Genomic DNA, 21,073 nt, shown 5'->3' with positions numbered 1-21,073 from the left:
TCGTAAAAATCAACCTTTACGAAGAAGTATCCTTGAGGGCTCAAAGCAAACAAACCAAGCTCGGTCATTGCGCAACTACCGCACATGCGCACTGTCCGGTCGTTACGTAGCAACCAAGTCCGAGCCGAGCTTGGTCGCTCCGTAGCGACCGAGCGTTCGTCCCGCTCGGTCACTACGTAGCGACCGAGCTTGGCTCGGTCACTACGTAGCGACCGAGCTTGGCTCGGACTTGGTTGCTACGTAACGACCAGACAGCGTGCATGTGCGGTAGTCACTACGTAGCGACCGGGCTCAAGCCAAAGCTCGGTCGCTACGTAGCGACCGAGCTCTTCCGAAACATCGATACGACACCAGTCCATGCATTCTCGTCAAACCTTCGATGCTATCTCCCGAAGACCGTAGCGAACTCGGTTCATGTTTTCTGCTATTCTAAATCATCGATCAAACTTTGCGGATTACAACTGCGGAAAGATCGTTCTTTATCAAGAGAAGTCGCAGTAAACGCTTCGAGTCGGAGGACGGCCCAAAGGGACCTAAAACATGACTCGAGGCCCATCCTATGATTTCTTAACCAAAAGCCCATAAACCGTAGCACGGTTTACGCTTGGCGCGCAAGGAAGGATAAATGTCAAGTTTCCGCGGATAAATACAAAACTTTGAGGATAATTACGAAGATCGGGAAAAATGGAATATCTCTATTTTATGCTATGATGCCTTAAGGGCAGAAGAGTAAAAGCGTAAACCGACCACGGAGCGAGTATATAAGGAGTCCTAGGCGAGAGGCATGGGAGGGAGACTTTTTCAGAGCAAATTTAGCACTTAGAGCATTTAGGCAAGTTTCCGTTTTTGTTATTTTGAGCTGCGACTCAATTAGGTTTTTAGGGTTGCTAGAACTAGGAATATCGCCGACAGCTCTCGACCCCAGGCTTATACCTTGTTGTAAACGCTCATACGCAAATTCGGAATAAGATCTACTTTGCTCTCTTTTCGATTTCTTATACTTTATCGTTGTTATTATCGTGTTCTGATTGCTTGACGTGTGGTAATTAAGAGATATCCAGGTCCACTGGGAAATTAGAGTTTTCCTAGTTTCTTTATTTAAACGAAAATCGACAGTGCGAATTTCGGTTCCCACACTGGCCCATCTGCCTCAAATCGTTGATAAGCTCCGGCCTTGAGACGGAGAGGTGAGAGATGTCTGGCCATGTGGACACTACCATCCCTTCTTCCTTCTCGATTGGCTGGTTCTGGTACCCGCCCCGGTTTTGATTCTTGGAGTCCCTAGCTGGTCTTTGAGAGGGTTTCTCGTCTCGCTCGGTTCGGTTTGGTCTGATCGTCTTAGGATCTTGCTTTTCGTGCACCTTGGCACAACAGGCAACGTCTTCCTCCCATTTGACCTGCACCAAGGATCGAGATAGGACGTCTTCCATGGTTTTGCACTGGTATTTGGTCAGCTCTTTGTAGAGGTCTCCGTTGGGGCGAAGGCCTCTCTTGAAGCAGAGATAGCAGTGGGGATATTGAATTTGGGGATAGCCACCTTTTCTTGATTGAAACGGGCTATGTAGCCTCTCAGGGGTTCAGCTCGATGATGGAGGATTTCGTAGAGGCTGTCAGAGGTTTTCTCCAGGTCCCCGCTGTTGGAGAATTGTTCCATGAACTTATCGCTGAGAACTGCGAAGGAAGCTATGGACCTGGAGGGCAAGTTGATATACAATTGCAGAGCAGGTCCGGTCAGAGTGGAGCCGAAACCTTTGCACATGGTAGCTTCGCGTGACCCTTTGGGAAGTGCTACAGCGAGCATCCTCTGTCTGAATTGGGCGACGTGGTCGTTCGGATCAGTGGTGCCGTTATACGCCTTGATACTGGGGAAAGAAAAATTCCTGGGCATCTCGATCAATTTGATCTCATCCGTGAAGGGAGTGTCGGGGTAGGAATTGGGGTTTCTCTTCCGTATGGGGGGAGCTACCCCTAGGAGTCTCTCTACCATGGATTGCATGGCGTCGAGCTTATTAGAGAAAATCTGGTGAAGGTGAGCGATTATGGGAGACTCCGCTCTTGCTGCTCCATCTGATGCTTCCTTATCAGGCTTGGGTTCCGAGTCGCTGTCCTCCCCGTCATAGGTCTGAGCGTTCTTAGCCTTTTTGTCGCGTAGATGCTTCTCCTCCCGGCGCTGCAGTTGGGAGATTCGTGCATGCCCTAGAGTTAGGTATTTCCAGAGGCAGCATGGGGCAAACCTGAGTCCGGAATCGACGCTTCTTGTTGCATGTTGTGTTAAGGGCTTGGTTCTCGTCTCGGAGGGTAAGATACTCCGATTCGAGCTGGCTGAGCTTCTCGACGCTCTGCTCCATTTGCTTAGATGTTCGTCGAGTTTTTCCTTAACGATTTGGAACTCCAAGGACAGCTCGGGATTGATATCTTCCCGAGCTCTATGTAACCCGGTTACTTGACCTTGTAGGTCATCGATTTGTGTTTCGAGTTCAGCCTCTCTCTGAGTTGCTTTGGGTAGCTCGTCATGCTCATCCACCGCCATTATCACGTAGTTTAGATTACTCCCCTCCTTCTAGCGCCAAACTGTTAGGGGATTTTTGTGTAGGATCTTTGTGAGTACCACGGAGCGATGGACAAAGCTAGTATTTGTATAGATTTCGTGAGTATTAGAGAGAAATAGACTTGCAGATATGTTTTATTAGATAGAACAAGCCGGAACTACAATGATTGGTCTATAATCTGTAAGTCTTGAAGTGTCGATCCTTGCTTTAGGGTTTAGATCCCCTTTATATAGTCTTCCTAAGGCGGCCCTTAGTCGGTTAGAGTAGGTTAAACTCTTCTATATTCGGAAATATGGAAGGTTCTCTTTATCCGAAGTTTTCCATTTCCCGGAGGAAGGGGGCAATCCTGGGACCGGGCCCGAAAAACTCCATAGCGGGGAACCCTGAGATTTCTTTCTCTGTGCCCGGAGGTCATTTGGGAACCCGGAGGTTCCTTCTAAACCCAGAGGTCGTTTTGAACCCGGAGGTTACTTTTGGACCCGAAGGTCATTTTGAACCCGGAGGTTTCTTTGGACCGGAGGTCATTTGGGAACCGGAGGTTCCTTCAAGGCCCAGAGGTCGTTTTGAACCCGGAGATTTCTTTTGGACCCGAAGGTCATTTTGAACCCGGAGGTTTCTTTGTACCCAGAGGTCATTTGGGAACCCAGATGTTTCTTCTGGACCCGGAGGTCGTTTTGAACCCTGGGTTATATAAGAACCTGGAGGTTTAGCTTTTCTAGGCCATGAGATCTTTTCAGGACCCAGAGACTGCATGGGGACCAGAAGGTTCTTAATAACCCAAGGGTTCTGATCTAATAACTATGAGGTTATCTTTAGACCCGGAGTTCGTAAGAACCCAAAATATTTGGTTTTGCAGGGACCGTACTCCGCCTTCCTAGGCAAGACTACTACCGGTACCTGTTTGGATTTCGCATTATGCCGCTCGGAAGCTAGCCACTATCGAGTTCCTATGTTGTATTATACTTCTGCAGGAAGTCACTGACAGGCTTAGAGGGTGCTGGTGTGGATGTTATGACCCAAGTGTCAGGCTTACGCTGCTTTCTGCGTCTGGAGAAGCAAGATTTAGATTGCTCTTTGTATTTTACTGTACTTTTGCATTGAATATATGCCTTGTGTTCCCTGTATCGTGTAGCTCATAGCGTTTTGATACAAGTACTTTTCACATTGGTACTCTGGGGACCCCGATGCGCATTAGGCTGCACAAGGGTTTTAGGTAGTTTTGACAGCATACTCAGGCTTGCGCAGACTCATTCCTGCTTTATGTCTCATACCCATTGTTAGGGGATTTTTGTGTAGGACTTTTATAGTACTATAGAACGATGGATAAGCTGGGTTTCGTACAGATGTATAGGTATTTCGTAAGGGTTTATGAGAGATTAGAGAAAAAGAGACTTGAAGAGATCTTTATTGAGTAGACAAGCAAGGATTACAAGTATTTTTTGTATGAACCCTAACCCTAGCCCTCTAAGTATAATCTCTAAGCCTAAAAGTGTCGATCCCTTATTCTAGGGTTTGGGTTCCCTTTATATAGTCGTCTATAGGTCAGTTCTTTTTGGTTGGAGTAGATGGAAGTCTTCCATATTCGGAAATATGGAAGATTCCCCTTATCGGCAATTTGCCATTTCTTGGAGCTGGAGGCGGTTCCTGGAACCGATACTGGGGTACTCGATACTGGGGACCCATAACGCTTCTGGAACGGGGATCCGGAGATCAAGGTCCTGCCTGGGGCTCAGTGGAAAATGATACCTGAGTATTTTTCCCCAACAGTTTGCCCCTTATTTCTCGATTTCGTCATCGATTTCCGAGAATAACCTGTGCACTCAAGTCAACCGGGGTTGCTCATTCTCAGCAGGCATCCCTCGGGCTGGACACCGTTCTAGGAACTTATGTCTCGGGTTCTTTATTGGCAATAGTCCTACTCTGGACCCAAGAGAGAGACGCAGAGAACTCAGTCTTGGCGATGTTTCCTTGGGTTCTTGAAGGAGGAGTCTGGAGATTTGATGATTTCTTCCGGGGGCTCTCGACTTCACCGGCTTGATACAAGGTTTCGCTGAAGAGAATATCCGAATATTTTCCAGGGATAAATGTAGATTCTTTCCCTTTCCGAAAGATTTCTTCATAAATATAGGAGATCCGTTGATATCTCACGCGCCGAAGGAGGGCTATTTGAATTTTGAAATCATCTTGAGATCCGAGGTTTCCAGAGCACGCGATCTTGGCCTTTATATGCTTCGGCTTTTCCCCCATCTTCTTTACATCCAATCCGACAATATCTTTACTTCAGGTATTACATTTTATCCCTCTATTTCTTTGCTACTGAAAATTTCTCTAGGTAGATCGAGCCGTCTTAGTCAGTTAGGGTTAGAGATTGTCTTCCCTACGATCCTCGCGGCTTGTTGAATAGGACCGAAGGAAATGGTGAACTGGTGGTCAGTGAACCTGTGGATGTCTCTTCGTGGAGAAATGGTGAGGCTCTCGGAAAAGACTTGCTTCAGATGACATTCGTTGTGCCATACACAGTGCAGACCAATGAAGCCTAAAATAACAGATTTATATGTACATGTTTAGTAGGTTAGATTACAAAGAACGATGGTTATCAATTTGAGGAGTTTTAGATTATGAGGCTGTACCTTTCGTCGATCAGTAGGAGCTCAAGGCGAATGAGAAAATTTGGCGGTGCAAATAGCCAGAGAAGAAGTGTCAGAAGTAAAATCATAGCATATACTAAGACCTCTTGGAACAGAGCATTACCGCGTCTCCCTCACCGCAAATAGCACAGTTTAAGATTTGTTTCATACCTTTGCTAGCTCCATCGTGAGGAATATGAGTTCTGGATTACTGAGATATGAAAATGACAAACAAAAGGCTTGAGCTGGCTTTCCTAGCTTCCAGAAGTCCTCTTGAGTCACTGTAAGCACCTGATGACACACAGATAACCGGCTAACTAATGAGTTTGCAAATCAAGAAAAGATAATGCTCAGCTCTTGGAAATATCATTCCTACATTTGTGTCATCTAGTAGATAAGGAGATTGATAGAGCACAACCACCTGCAAAAATTGTTTGTTAATTTTATTATCTAGACGAACTGAAGATCACATGTATGTCTTCATTGTAAGTCTCCTTTTCTAGAGTAAAGCCAATAATTAGAGGCACAAGATGATCAAAAGCCTAACCCTAGCCTTATAAGTATAATCTCTAAGCTTAAAAAGTGTTGTTCCCTTATTCTAGGGTTTGGGTTCCCTTTATATAGTCGTCTATAGGTCGGTTCTTGTCGGTTGGAGTAGATAGAAGTCTTCCATATTCAGAAATATGGAAGGTTCTCCTTATTGGCAATTTGCCTTTTCTTGGAGCTGGAGGCAGTTCCTGGAACCGATACCGGGGTACCCGATACTGGGGATCCTGAGCATTTCTAAAACAGGGACCCGGAGGTCTGGGTCATGCCTGGGGTCTAGAGGAAAGTATTACCTGAGTATTTTTTCCCAACAGTTTTCCCCTTATTTTTCGAATTTGTCATTGATTTCGAGGAATAACCTGTGCACTCAAGTCAACCGGGGTTGCTTATTCTCAGAAATCCTTGATCCCATGCAGAGATGTGGTAGACATGCTTCAATGGGCATGTGTTTGGTCACTAGTTGTGCCCTTGATTCCGATGACCTTGAAGTGGATAATCAGAAAGAACCACCATGTAGGACCTAGTAAATGCTCTTATGGCGGACATCACTGTCGGGAGGGATCAAGTTGAGCCCGTAACACTTTCTTTTTCTCCTTTAAAAGGATGAGACGTTGCCCCCATGGTGGGGATTGGTCGGAGTTGGCCGAAGGTTTGGCGGAGAAGCTAGGAGCGTCTGTATAAAAGTTGATGCTTCTGCTCATACCCAAGATGCTTATGCTGCTCATGCAGCTATACTCAACCTTAGTTCAGGCAGGACTACAGTTTGCATTTCTTGAGGCTCTATGGTTCCATGAACCGTGTGTAAGAGTGTAGGGGCCAGGACCCAGGAATTCTGAGAGGGAGAATCTTGGCGAGGCTAAGGATTAGGGGGATGAGGAGGTTTAATAAGACCCGGAGGCCGAAACTGAGGATCCTCATGCTTGATTCTGCTGGCTTTGCTTGCGCCTCTTGAGCTTGTAAAAGCTGTAATGGACTTTCATTCAGGTCTTCGTGCCGGTCTCCTTATTACATTTAGCATACTTGATGCTCCTTGAGGTTTTGATGTTGTAGCTGTAGCTTCTTACCTTGTTTCGGGATTGTACCTTGACTTTTGGCAAGGGGCGTTCAGCATGTTCGTCTTGGTACTTAGAGATAACTTAGTTGACTCTTGGTACCGGAGTAGAATTCTTGGACATGTTTTTCGCGGTGAGCAGTAGTGTCCATGCCGAATAGAGAAGGTGGAACCACTAGTTGAACTCTGCCATTAGTTCTTGGCCACTCTCAACTATGTAATATTGCAATCTGCACCCAGAGGTAGGCTACAATCAATGCTGCGATGACCTTGTGTCGTGCTTTCTTGGAACCCGGAGGATCCTAGGCATGTTTTCCCAAAATCCGAAGATTTAGAGATACATCCTTCTGAAACTCATGGCTTGTGGATGCGATTCTTCATAAATCGGAGGTTGTAAGGGACCCGGAGGCTGGATGACTTTTGTCCTAGAACCCGGAGGCTAGACGGACGTTCATCCTGGAACCCGGAGGCTGGACGGACTTTCATCCCGGAACCCAGAGGCTGGATGGACTTTCTTCCTCGAACCCGGAGGCTGGTTGAACTTTTGTCCAGGGACCTGATGGTTGTGTGAAGCTTCAAGGGGACCTTCTCATATATCTTTTCGACTCAAAGTCGCATCCGTCGGGTAGACATTCGTTGATTGGTAGGTAGGCTTTTTAGAGCAGTGTCTTCCTTTATCAAAACCTGGGAGCGTCTTCTAATGCGTCGTCCAGCTACCCTTGGAAAGACTTACAGACGGAACCAGATGTGTTAGGTTCGTGAACTTGGAGTATAGGGATGCGTCACATTCCACCTTCCGTAGATGGGTTACTCGTGATTTTTTCCAAAGAGATAGCAGGTCTCTCTTATGGACCCGGAGATTAAATAAATGTATCCTGGGATCAAACGAAGCCGTGGTATTGTTTCAGAACCCGGAAATATTGTTGGGATCCGAAGGTCGTTTCTGGAGCCCGGAGGCTGCCCTAGACCCGTAGGTCACCTTTAGAACCCGAAGGTTGAGTAAGGACCCAAAGGTCATTTGGAAACCCGGAGGTACCTTCAGACCCTGAGGTCGTTTTGAACCTAGAGGTTTCTCGAGACCCGGAGGTCGTTTGGGAACCCGGAGGTTCCTCTTGACCCATAGGTCGTTATGAACCCGAAGGTTTCATTTGGACCCGAAGGTCGTTTTGAACCCGGAGGTTTCTCTGGACCTGGAGGTCATTTGGGAACCCGGAGGTTCCTTCTCGACCCGGAGGCCGTTTTGAACCCAGAGGTTTCTTTTAGTCCCAGAGGTTGTTTTGAACCCTGAGGTTTCTTTCTCTGTGCCCGGAGGTCATTTGGGAACCCGGAGGTTCCTTCTAAACCCGGAGGTCGTTTTGAACCCGGAGGTTACTTTTGGACCCGAAGGTCGTTTTGAACCCGGAGGTTTCTTTGGACCGGAGGTCATTTGGGAACTGGAGGTTCCTTCAAGGTCCAGAGGTCGTTTTGAACCCGGAGATTTCTTTTGGACCCGAAAGTCATTTTGAACCCGGAGGTTTCTTTGTACCCGGAGGTCATTTGGGAACCCGAATGTTTCTTCTGGACCCGGAGGTCGTTTTGAACCCTGGGTTATATAAGAACCTGGAGGTTTAGCTTTTCTAGGCCCTGAGATCTTTTCAGACCCGGAGACTGCATGGGGATCCGAAGGTTCTTAATAACCCAAGGGTTCTGATCTAATAACCCTGAGGTTATCTTTAGACCCGGAGTTCGTAAGAACCCAAAATATTTGGTTTTGCAGGGACCGTACTCCGCCTTCCTAGGCAAGACTACTACCGGTACCTGTTTGGATTTCGCATTATGCCGCTCGGAAGCTGGCCACTATCGAGTTCCTATGCTGTATTATACTTCTGCAGGAAGTCACTGACAGGCTTAGAGGGTGCTGGTGTGGATGTTATGACCCAAGTGTCAGGCTTACGCTGCTTTCCGCGTCTGGAGAAGCAAGATTTAGATTGCTCTTTGTATTTTACTGTACTTTTGCATTGAATATATGCCTTGTGTTCCCTGTATCGTGTAGCTCATAGCGTTTTGATACAAGTACTTTTCACATTGGTACTCTGGGGACCCCGATGCGCATTAGGCTGCACAAGGGTTTTAGGTAGTTTTGACAGCATACTCAGGCTTGCGCAGACCCATTCCTGCTTTATGTCTCATACCCATTGTTAGGGGATTTTTGTGTAGGACTTTTAGAGTACTATAGAACGATGGATAAGCTGGGTTTCGTACAGATTAATAGGTATTTCGTAAATGTTTATGAGAGATTAGAGAAAAAGAGACTTGAAGAGATCTTTATTGAGTAGACAAGCAAGGATTACAAGTATTTTTTGTATGAACCCTAACCCTAGCCCTTTAAGTATAATCTATAAGCCTAAAAGTGTCTATCCCTTATTCTAGGGTTTGGGTTCCCTTTATATAGTCGTCTATAGGTCAGTTCTTGTTGGTTGGAGTAGATGGAAGTCTTCCATATTCGGAAATATGGAAGATTCCCCTTACGGCAATTTGCCTTTTCTTGGAGCTGGAGGCGGTTCCTGGAACCGATACTGGGGTACTCGATACTGGGGAGCCTTAACGCTTCTGGAACGGGGATCCGGAGATTAAGGTCCTGCCTGGGGCTCAGTGGAAAATGATACCTGAGTATTTTTCCCCAACACTTTGCCCTTTATTTCTCGATTTCGTCATCGATTTCGGGGAATAACCTGTGCACTCAAGTCAACCGGGGTTGCTCATTCTCAGCAGGCATCCCTCGGGCTGGACACCGTTCTAGGAACTTATGTCTCGGGTTCTTTATTGGCTATAGTCCTACTCTGGACCCAAGCGAGAGACGCAGAGAACTCAGTCTTGGCGATGTTTCCTTGGGTTCTTGAAGGAGGAGTCTGGAGATTTGATGATTTCTTCCGGGGGCTCTCGACTTCGCCGGCTTGATACAAGGTTTCGCTGAAGAGAATATCCGAATATTTTCCAGGGAGAAATGTAGATTCTTTCCCTTTCCGAAAGATTTCTTCATAAATATAGGAGATCCGTTGATATCTCACGCGCCGAAGGAGGGCTATTTGAATTTTGAAATCATCTTGAGATCCGAGGTTTCCAGAGCACGCGATCTTGGCCTTTATATGCTTCGGATTTTCCTCCATCTTCTTTACATCCAATCCGACAATATCTTTACTTCAGGTATTACATTTTATCCCTCTATTTCTTTGCTACTGAGAATTTCTCTAGGTAGATCGAGCCGTCTTAGTCAGTTAGGGTTAGAGATAGACTTCCCTACGATCCTCGCGGCTTGTTGAATAGGACAGAAGGAAATGGTGAACTGGTGGTCAGTGAACCTGTGGATGTCTCTTCGTGGAGAAATGGTGAGGCTCTCGGAAAAGACTTGCTTCAGATGACATTCGTTGTGCCATACACAGTGCAGACCAATGAAGCCTAAAATAACAGATTTATATGTACATGTTGAGTAGGTTAGATTACAAAGAACGATGGTTATCAATTTGAGGAGTTTTAGATTATGAGGCTGTACCTTTCGTCGATCAGTAGGAGCTCAAGGCGAATGAGAAAATTTGGCGGTGCAAATAGCCAGAGAAGAAGTGTCAGAAGTAAAATCATAGCATATACTAAGACCTCTTGGAACAGAGCATTGCCGCGTCTCCCTCACCGCAAATAGCACAGTTTAAGATTTGTTTCATACCTTTGCTAGCTCCATCGTGAGTAATATGAGTTTTGGATTACTGAGATATGAAAATGACAAACAAAAGGCTTGAGCTGGCTTTCCTAGCTTCCAGAAGTCCTCTTGAGTCACTGTAAGCACCTGATGACACACAGATAACCGGCTAACTAATGAGTTTGCAAATCAAGAAAAGATAATGCTCAGCTCTTGGAAATATCATTCCTACGTTTGGGTCATCTAGTAGATAAGGAGCTTGATAGAGCACAACCACCTGCAAAAATTGTTTGTTAATTTTATTATCTAGACGAACTGAAGATCACATGTATGTCTTCATTGTAAGTCTCTTTTTCTAGAGTAAAGCCAATAATTAGAGGCACAAGATGATCAAAAGCCTAACCCTAGCCGTTTAAGTATAATCTCTAAGCCTAAAAAGTGTCGATCCCTTATTCTAGGGTTTGGGTTCCCTTTATATAGTCGTCTATAGGTTGGTTCTTATCGGTTGGAGTAGATAGAAGTCTTCCATATTCAGAAATATGGAAGGTTCTCCTTATTGGCAATTTGCCTTTTCTTGGAGCTGGAGGCGGTTCCTGGAACCGATACCGGGGTACCCGATACTGGGGATCCAGAGCATTCCTAAAACAGGGACCCTGAGGTCTGGGTCATGCCTGGGGTCTAGAGGAAAGTATTACCTGAGTATTTTTCCCCAACAGTTTTCCCCTTATTTCTCGAATTTGTCATTGATTTCGAGGAATAACCTATGCACTCAAGTCAACCGGGGTTGCTTATTCTCAGAAATCCTTGATCCCATGCAGAGATGTGGTAGACATGCTTCAATGGGCATGTGTTTGGTCACTAGTTGTGCCCTTGATTCTGATGACCTTGAAGTTGATAATCAGAAAGAACCACCATGTAGGACCTAGTAAATGCTCTAAAGGCGGACATCACTGTCGCGAGGGATCAAGTTGAGCCTGTAACACTTTCTTCTTCTCCTTTAAAAGGATGAGACGTTGCCCCCATGGTGGGGATTGGTCGGAGTTGGCCGAAGGTTTGGCGGAGAAGCTAGGAGCGTCTGTATAAAAGTTGATGCTTCTGCTCATACCCAAGATGCTTATGCTGCTCATGCAGCTATACTCAACCTTAGTTCAGGCAGGACTACAGTTTGCATTTCTTGAGGCTCTATGGTTCCATGAATCGTGTGTAAGAGTGTAGGGGCCAGGACCCAGGAATTCTGAGAGGGAGAATCTTGGAGATGTAAGACCCGATCCCGGCCGACTAGGTCGCGGTCGATGCCTCACGTCGCTCAGTCAATACCCGGACCGAACCTCTAAAAATTTTGCCCTTTATTTAAAATATCGCGCATTGGCGAGGGCTAACTCAGATCCTAGCTCAAGACTACCTTAGTCATTCCCTAGCTAGATCCTTTCGACTTATGCACAGCAGAATAGTATCTACTTAACCATTGGTCTATAACCAATATAATACTTGTATGGTCGAATCACCTCGGCTAATGGTTAGTATACTCAACTACTAGCTAGGTCCAAGGTAATTCCCGATCCCAAATCAAGGAATACAAATCTGAGGTTCCATTCCCCTAACCATTCTATCTAGATCTATGCAACATTGCTAGATCATACCTTTGCCACACCCACGGAGCTTGTTAGCTCATCGGCCCAGCTACTCTAGCTGAATGAACTCATAAACCAGCTGATCTAGCTGTCACACTCAAACTGAGCTAGGACCAAGCTATGGCCAGCTGCCATATACTGCGTCCAGCTCCTTTACACACACAAAACAACTCCCTTAGGTACTTAGTCATTCAGCCAACCATCCCCACAGACATAAATAACCCTTGAGAAGTCTTTAAACAGCTAAGGACATGCATCTGGCCCTTACCGGCTCATGCACTGTCCCACATCCTTTTGCCTTATCAACTTATGATACCAAGTCCAGCTCATGGACTAACAATACCCATCAGATCCTGAGTCAATCAACCAACCACCCCACATGACTCAGAACTGATGAGTCTTCATACTTCCTAATCAGTCATGGAACCATGTCCCACGGAACCTGATTAGTGTTGCTCTTACCACCAGTGCATCCATTGATCAATCAGATCAGACACCTTGATCCATCATCCAAGGATCAGGTCGTCCATCCTTGCCCATGATCAGATCACACACGGCCTGCCTTACCAACACCAAGGTTGATAACCAGCAATTCCTTATGATCAATATCATAAGTGACAATATGTTCCAGCACACAAACATATGATCAGATATCCTAACACAAGGATCTGACCCCAATATGCCCTCAGGTGCAATTTCGACCCCAAGCAAACCTGCTCCAAAAATCAATTAAAATTCATGACAATTCATGATAAATCATAACTAAGAGAATGGTCCAATCAGATTTCCCAGAACCGGCCTCCATCCCCATAGATCTCGGCCAAGATCAGCCAAAACGGCCCAAGGGACCATCTCTAAATCAATCCCTAAAAACTCATTACGATTCATGATAATTCACCACTAAGAGGATTCCAAAGTCAGATCGCCATAAATCCATCAGGAAGTAGGAGATCCGGACTTAGCTGCCAAACCAAGGCCATGGAGGGTTCTTCTGAACCGGCCAAGCCATGGTTCAGTGCTACTATGTCTAATCATCAATCTCAATCATAAGAAGAAGAAATAATATGATTAATAATCATAAAACAGAGTAAGGTGTAACTGCAGGACCAGATCAGCCCATAGTGTACCAGACTATGTTCAATGGTCCGCAGTCCCCACATGTTACCTCATCAGGGGCGTCTATGCTCCTCCTAGCACGCCTTCATCAAACCCTTATCACATACTTCCATTATTGATAAGATCTAACCATGGTTCGTGCCCATCACTCCTTCCATGGAACTTCCATGAAACCAGTTTCTATACTGCATCCATCTTCAAGGCTGTTCATGCCTTTGAGAGTAGAGTCAAGCCTTCCCCCTTCTCTCCTAACCAATTGCGTGTGTTCCCAAGATACAGAGGAAGCCTAAGACATGATCATCGATGATCAATCACCATCCGAAGGGTCGTGCAACACTTTCCTCTTTGTTCCCCATGAAACTGCTTTCCACACCAATCTCCCTTTAAGGCTGCATTGGCCCTTGGGAATGGATTCCGGCCAACTCCCTCCTTTCCTCACCATTTGCGTGTGTTCACAGGCTCCAGATAAGGCTTTGGGTGTTGTCAACAATGATCAAAACCGTTCAGAGGGTCGTTCTCAACTTCCCCCTTGATCTGCCCCAAAACTGTCTCTTTATGGCCTTCACACCACCATGGGTCTTGGATTGGAAATCCGACCAACTCTCTGTATTTTTCTCTGGATTCTTTGTGTTTCAGGGTGTAGAAGGAAGCCCTGGCTTGCCTGAAAAGGCACGGACTTGCCTTCCTTATATAGGAGAAGGGGTGGTTACTTCTTAACCATTGCATTCCTTCGGTATCATTTCTGGCCATTGATTTAATCAATGGTACAGATTGCAACCCTTTCGCCTATGGCAGTTACCACACGTCCTGGAACTGCTAAACCACTCCTGGACATGTCCAAAACTATCCCACACGGACTGCCCATGCCCCTGGCTCAATCCCAAGAGCCCACTAGCCCATCGGCACACACGGGTCACCCACATGGCCCGGCCACTGTCCAGACCCGGCCCAACTGCCCAACACCTGAACACTCAGTCCAGCTGAGTTGAGCTGATCCCCAGCTGATCCAGCTGAGTGAGCTAGACCATCCAGCTCAGGGAGCTGACCTATACTTCAGTGAGATACACTGAGCTGCAGTACACTTCACCTAGCTGGTCGAGCTTGCTTACTGCATCGCCCAGCTGTTATACACTGTGTCCAGCTTGCTTCCTTTATCTTCTTCAATCCTTCTAAGTCCCTTGGTCAATTTCCAGACCTAGACTTAGTTTTCCCATGATCCATTCTGATCACTCACTTCATCGAGCTTCACCTGGATCTTGTCCAGCTACCAGCTCGCTTGTCCAGCTCCTTTGAGCTTGTCTCCTTCTTGGATTAGCTATGCCTTAGCTTCCTGATGCCCTTAACCTTACCTTCAGGCCATGATATACTTGTCTTTAGGTCAAATGACCTGACGGGTGCGTTTCCTCGCACCGCAGTCCGTCCGGACAATCCTATCCAGGATCGGGGACATGACAAGTCTCCCCCCACTTACGAAGGATTCGTCCTCGAATCCAGTGGTGTTAACCTCTTGTATCATGACAAAGGTTCCATCCGAACTCCTTTGTACCCGGAACATGGAGCATGCTCGATTGGTTCTTTCTAACCAATTCGTTGCATCTCCCACCTTGTTCCTTCTCACTGACCACGTCTTGGTCATCATATACACAACAAGTCTCCCCCACTTGATAGATATTTAACCCAAAATCTTATCAAGTGGTCCATCAAGCACCCATAGAAAGACATGACTTGTGTCACTGTCCCAACTCTCCAGGTTGCGTTCCTAGTAGACACCAAGTCCATTAGAACACTTTAGTTCCATGACTAGATCAAATTCAGTACCTAAGAACATACTGAGTACTCAAGTCTTAGTAGATTCAACCAATCTCTAAGCCACTCGATGCACCAGCCAAGTCCTAGGGAACATGTTCCAATCTTTAGGCTGCTCACTCTACCATGAGTCCTAACAGATTGTTCTGTTCCCTTAAGTCCTTCCTGGACAATAAGGTTTATGATTCCAGCAATTCATCAATCCTGGGTAAAGGGTACTTGTTCTTCTCAGTCACCCTGTTCAAACCCCTATAATCAATGCACAACCTAAAGCTACCATCCTTTTTCTTAACAAATAGGACTGGTGCTCCCCAAGGTGATACACTAGGGCGTATGAACCCCTTCTCAAGCAACTCCTCAAGTTGCTTCTTCAGCTCTGCCATCTGAGCTGGTGCCATTCTATATGGACTTTTAGATAATGGGGCCGTTCCAGGTTCCAATTCAATGATGAATGGGTCAGCCCTATCAGGGGGAATGCCCTGTAGTGCCCCAAACACATCCTGAAATTCCCGAACCAACGGTATACCCTCTGGGTCACAGGCCCCTACAACCTCATCAGTGTAAATGGTAGCCAAAAAGGCCTCACAACCATTTCCAAGCATCCGTTCTACTTGGACTGCTGAAACCACCAAACTACAAGAGGTTGGTTTGATTCCTTGGTACTTAATCGGGGGTCCAAACTCGTTCTCAAGTTGCACACTTTCCCGGTGACAATCTAGAGTTGCCCGATACTTTCCCAACCAGTCCATGCCCAAGATCACTTCATGATGCTTGAGGGGGACAACAATCAGATCTATAGGCATCGGCCTATCCAAGATCACCACAGGGATGTCCTTAACCAGACCGAGTGAGTTCATAACTTGCCCTCCGGCCGCACTCACTCGTTCAGGACCATCCCATGTTCCATACTGGAACAAACCGTTTCCAATCATACTTGGACTCACTAAACTATGTGTAGCTCCAGTATCAAATAATGTGTTTCCACACCACCGATCATTACGTACTTAGATGAGTAGGATCTCGGTTTGATCACACATTTGGAAAATATCCCATACCATTCTCCAAAGCATCACACATCTGTGAACGTCCCATACCATTCACAAAAGTGTTTATAGTATACCTCAATCCTCATCATACTAAGATACTTAACATCGTGTTTCCAATTCCTCTTGGAATTGATCCATTCCATTCACTCAATCTTAAGGAATCCTACCTTGACTTACACTGAGTCCAAGCTGATCCATCTGATCACAAGCCCACTCATGTACTAGCCATGTAGCGTCTCCCTTAGACTAACATGAACATTGCATATGCTCACTTGTTTTGAACGGCCACCAAGGAATAACATTTACCTCCAAGAGAGTGCTGCACGTTTCTTTCAACCTAAGCCACTCTCTGGTCCATGTTACTTCCCTTGTCCAGGTCGTCCATACAAAGATCTTGCATTGCGTCCATCGTCCAATCCGTCTGTTATTCCCAAATAACTAGATAAACTAACCTTTATGTTTTCAGGGTCTTGCCGTGAAAGAGTGTATCTTGGCTAAGCCGGCTCATCCTGGAACTTCCCCGTTCACAAGCATGAATCCCAAACTTACCTCAACTCTCACTTGGCTCACCACAACTAAGGTTCCAAGTCATCTCAGTTTTCGGAAATAATTTCGGTTTGGAACTCAACATCTTTGAGCACTGTCCTTAACAAGATCAAGCATGCTCTGATACCAACTTGTAAGACCCGATCCCGGCCGACTAGGCCGCGGTCGATGCCTCACGTCGCTCAGTCCATACCCGGACCGAACCTCTAAAAATTTTGCCCTTTATTTAAAATATCGCCCATTGGCGAGGGCTAACTCAGATCCTAGCTCAAGACTACCTTAGTCATTCCCTAGCTAGATCCTTTCGACTTATGCACAGCAGAATAGTATCTACTTAACCATTGGTCTATAACCAATATAATACTTGTATGGTCGAATCACCTCGGCTAATGGTTAGTATACTCAACTACCAGCTAGCTCCAAGGTCAATCCCGATCCCAAATCAAGGCATACAAATCTGAGGTTCCATTCCCCTAACCATTCTATCTAGATCTATGCAACATTGCTAGATCATACCTTTGCCACACCCACGGAGCTTGTTAGCTCATCGGCCCAGCTACTCTAGCTGAATGAACTCATAAACCAGCTGATCGAGCGGTCACACTCGAACTGAGCTAGGACCAAGCTATGGCCAGCTGCCATATATTGCGTCCAGCTCCTTTACACACACAAAAAAACTCCCTTAGGTACTTAGTCATTCAGCCAACCATCCCCACAGACATAAGTAACCCTTGAGAAGTCTTCAAACAGCTAAGGACATGCATCTGGCCCTTACCGGCTCATGCACTGTCCCACATCCTTTTGCCTTATCAACTTATGATACCAAGTCCAGCTCATGGACTAACAATACCCATCAGATCCTGAGTCAATCAACCAACCACCCCACATGACTCAGAGCTGATGAGTCTTCATACTTCCTAATCAGTCATGGAACCATGTCCCACTGATCCTTGCCCATGATCAGATCACACACGGCCTGCCTTACCAACACCAAGGTTGATAACCAGCAATTCCTTATGATCAATATCATAAGTGACAATATGTTCCAGCACACAAACATATGATCAGATATCCTAACACAAGGATCTGACCCCAATATGCCCTCAGGTGCAATTTCGACCCCAAGCAAACCTGCTCCAAAAATCAATTAAAATTCATGACAATTCATGATAAATCATAACTAAGAGAATGGTCCAATCAGATTTCCCAGAACCGGCCTCCATCCCCATAGATCTCGGCCAAGATCAGCCAAAACGGCCCAAGGGACCATCTCTAAATCAATCCCTAAAAAATCATTAGGATTCATGATAATTCACCACTAAGAGGATTCCAAAGTCAGATCGCCATAAATCCATCAGGAAGTAGGAGATCCGGACTTAGCTGCCAAACCAAGGCCATGGAGGGTTCTTCTGAACCGGCCAAGCCATGGTTCAGTGCTACTATGTCTAATCACCACTCTCAACTATGTAATATTGCAATCTGCACCCAGAGGTAGGCTACAATCAATGCTGCGATGACCTTGTGTCGTGCTTTCTTGGAACCCGGAGGATCCTAGGCATGTTTTCCCAAAATCTGAAGATCTAGAGATACATCCTTCTGAAACTCATGGCTTGTGGATGCAATTCTTCATAAATCGGAGGTTGTAAGGGACCCGGAGGCTGGATGACTTTTGTCCTAGAACCCAGAGGCTAGACGGACTTTCATCCTGGAACCCGGAGGCTGGACAGACTTTCATCCCGGAACCCAGAGGCTGGATGGACTTTCTTCCTCGAACCCGGAGGCTAGTTGAACTTTTGTCCAGGGACCTGATGGTTGTGTGAAGCTTCAAGGGGACCTTCTCATATATCTTTTCGACTCAAAGTCGCCTCCGTCGGGTAGACTTTCGTTGATTGGTAGGTAGGCTTTTTAGAGTAGTGTCTTCCTTTATCAAAACCTGGAAGCGTCTTCTAATGCGTCGTCCAGCTACCCTTGGAAAGACTTACAGACGGAACCAGATGTGTTAGGTTCGTGAACTTGGAGTATAGGGATGCGTCACATAAACCCTAAACCCTAAACCCTAAACCCTAAACCCTAAACCCTAAACCCTAAACCCTAAACCCTAAACCCTAAACCCTAAACCCTAAACCTTCCGTAGATAGGTTACTCGTGAATTTTTCCAAAGAGATAGCAGGTCTCTCTTATGGACCCGGAGATTAAATAGATGTATCCTGGGATCAAACGAAACCGTGGTATTGTTTCAGAACCCGGAAATGTTGTTGGGATCCGAAGGTCGTTTCTGGAACCCGGAGGCTGCCCTAGACCCGTAGGTCACCTTTAGTACCCGAAGGTTGAGTAAGGACCCAAAGGTCATTTGGAAACCCGGAGGTACCTTCAGACCCTGAGGTCGTTTTGAACCTAGAGGTTTCTCGGGACCCGGAGGTCGTTTGGGAACCCGGAGGTTCCTCTAGACCCATAGTTCGTTTTGAACCCAAGGTTTCATTTGGACCCAAAGGTCGTTTTGAACCCGTAGGATTCTCTGGACCTGGAGGTCATTTGGGAACCCGGAGGTACCTTCTCGACCCGGAGGTCGTTTTGAACCCAGAGGTTTCTTTTAGTCCCAGAGGTCGTTTTGAACCCTGAGGTTTCTTTCTCTGTGCCCGGAGGTCATTTGGGAACCCGGAGGTTCCTTCTAAACCCGGAGGTCGTTTTGAACCCGGAGGTTACTTTTGGACCCGAAGGTCGTTTTGAACCCGGAGGTTTCTTTGGACCGGAGGTCATTTGGGAACCGGAGGTTCCTTCAAGGCCCAGAGGTCATTTTGAACCCGGAGATTTCTTTTGGACCCGAAGGTCATTTTGAACCCGGAGGTTTCTTTGTACCCAGAGGTCTTTTGGGAACCCGGATGTTTCTTCTGGACCCGGAGGTCGTTTCGAACCCTGGGTTATATAAGAACCTGGAGGTTTAGCTTTTCTAGGCCCTGAGATCTTTTCAGACCCGGAGACTGCATGGGGATCCGAAGGTTCTTAATAACCCAAGGGTTCTGATCTAATAACCCTGAGGTTATCTTTAGACCCGGAGTTTGTAAGAACCCAAAATATTTGGTTTTGCAGGGACCGTACTCCGCCTTCCTAGGCAAGACTACTACCGGTACCTGTTTGGATTTCGCATTATGCCGCTCGGAAGCTGGCCACTATCGAGTTCCTATGCTGTATTATACTTCTGCAGGAAGTCACTGACAGGCTTAGAGGGTGCTGGTGTTGATGTTATGACCCAAGTGTCAGGCTTACGCTGCTTTCCACGTCTGGAGAAGCAAGATTTAGATTGCTCTTTGTATTTTACTGTACTTTTGCATTGAATATATGCCTTGTGTTCCCTGTATCGTGTAGCTCATAGCGTTTTGATACAAGTACTTTTGACATTGGTACTCTGGGGACCCCGATGCGCATTAGGCTGCACAAGGGTTTTAGGTAGTTTTGACAGCATACTCAGGCTTGCGCAGACCCATTCCTGCTTTATGTCTCATACCCATTGTTAGGGGATTTTTGTGTAGGACTTTTATAGTACTATAGAACGATGGATAAGCTGGGTTTCGTACAGATTTATAGGTATTTCGTAAGGGTTTATGAGAGATTAGAGAAAAAGAGACTTGAAGAGATCTTTATTGAGTAGACAAGCAAGGATTACAAGTATTTTTTGTATGAACCCTAACCCTAGCCCTCTAAGTATAATCTCTAAGCCTAAAAGTGTCGATCCCTTATTCTAGGGTTTGGGTTTCCTTTATATAGTCGTCTATAGGTCAGTTCTTGTTGGTTGGAGTAGATGGAAGTCTTCCATATTCGGAAATATGGAAGATTCCCCTTATCGGCAATTTGCCTTTTCTTGGAGCTGGAGGCGGTTCCTGGAACCGATACTGGGGTACTCGATACTGGGGACCCATAACGCTTCTGGAACGGGGATCCGGAGATCAAGGTCCTGCCTGGGGCTCAGTGGAAAATGATACCTGAGTATTTTTCCCCAACAGTTTGCCCCTTATTTCTCGATTTCGTCATCGATTTCGGGGAATAACCTGTGCACTCAAGTCAACCGGGGTTGCTCATTCTCAGCAGGCATCTCTCGGGCTGGACACCGTTCTAGGAACTTATGTCTCGGGTTCTTTATTGGCTATAGTCCTACTCTGGACCCAAGAGAGAGACGCAGAGAACTCAGTCTTGGCGATGTTTCCTTGGGTTCTTGAAGGAGGAGTCTGGAGATTTGATGATTTCTTCCGGGGGCTCTCGACTTCGCCGGCTTGATACAAGGTTTCGCTGAAGAGAATATCCGAATATTTTCCAGGGAGAAATGTAGATTCTTTCCCTTTCTGAAAGATTTCTTCATAAATATAGGAGATCCGTTGATATCTCACGCGCCGAAGGAGGGCTATTTGAATTTTGAAATCATCTTGAGATCCGAGGTTTCCAGAGCACGCGATCTTGGCCTTTATATGCTTCGGTTTTTCCCCATCTTCTTTA

The 21,073-nt window shown here is 46.1% G+C and overlaps 1 protein-coding gene across 1 annotated transcript; it reads right to left on the bottom strand.

The window, feature by feature from the left end:
• Nucleotides 1-984: 984 nt before the first annotated feature.
• On the bottom strand, nt 985-10,383 carry LOC117133376. The gene is made up of 3 exons (XM_033289403.1): nt 10,303-10,383; nt 5,180-10,208; nt 985-5,085 (listed from the first exon to the last, which is right to left on the bottom strand). Exon 3 carries the CDS (start codon nt 2,528-2,530, stop codon nt 1,451-1,453), a length of 1,080 nt encoding a protein of 359 aa, XP_033145294.1. The 5' UTR covers nt 2,531-5,085; nt 5,180-10,208; nt 10,303-10,383; the 3' UTR covers nt 985-1,450.
• Nucleotides 10,384-21,073: the final 10,690 nt, after the last annotated feature.

This window comes from Brassica rapa, chromosome A01 (genome assembly GCF_000309985.2).
Source record: "Brassica rapa cultivar Chiifu-401-42 chromosome A01, CAAS_Brap_v3.01, whole genome shotgun sequence".
Classification (NCBI taxonomy): Eukaryota; Viridiplantae; Streptophyta; class Magnoliopsida; order Brassicales; family Brassicaceae; genus Brassica; species Brassica rapa.
This window is presented reverse-complemented; position numbering and strand designations above follow the sequence as displayed.

Bases quoted from the DNA above. Each gene is read 5' to 3' on its own strand.
- LOC117133376 (XM_033289403.1), bottom strand. From the start codon at position 2,530: ATGGCGGTGGATGAGCATGACGAGCTACCCAAAGCAACTCAGAGAGAG.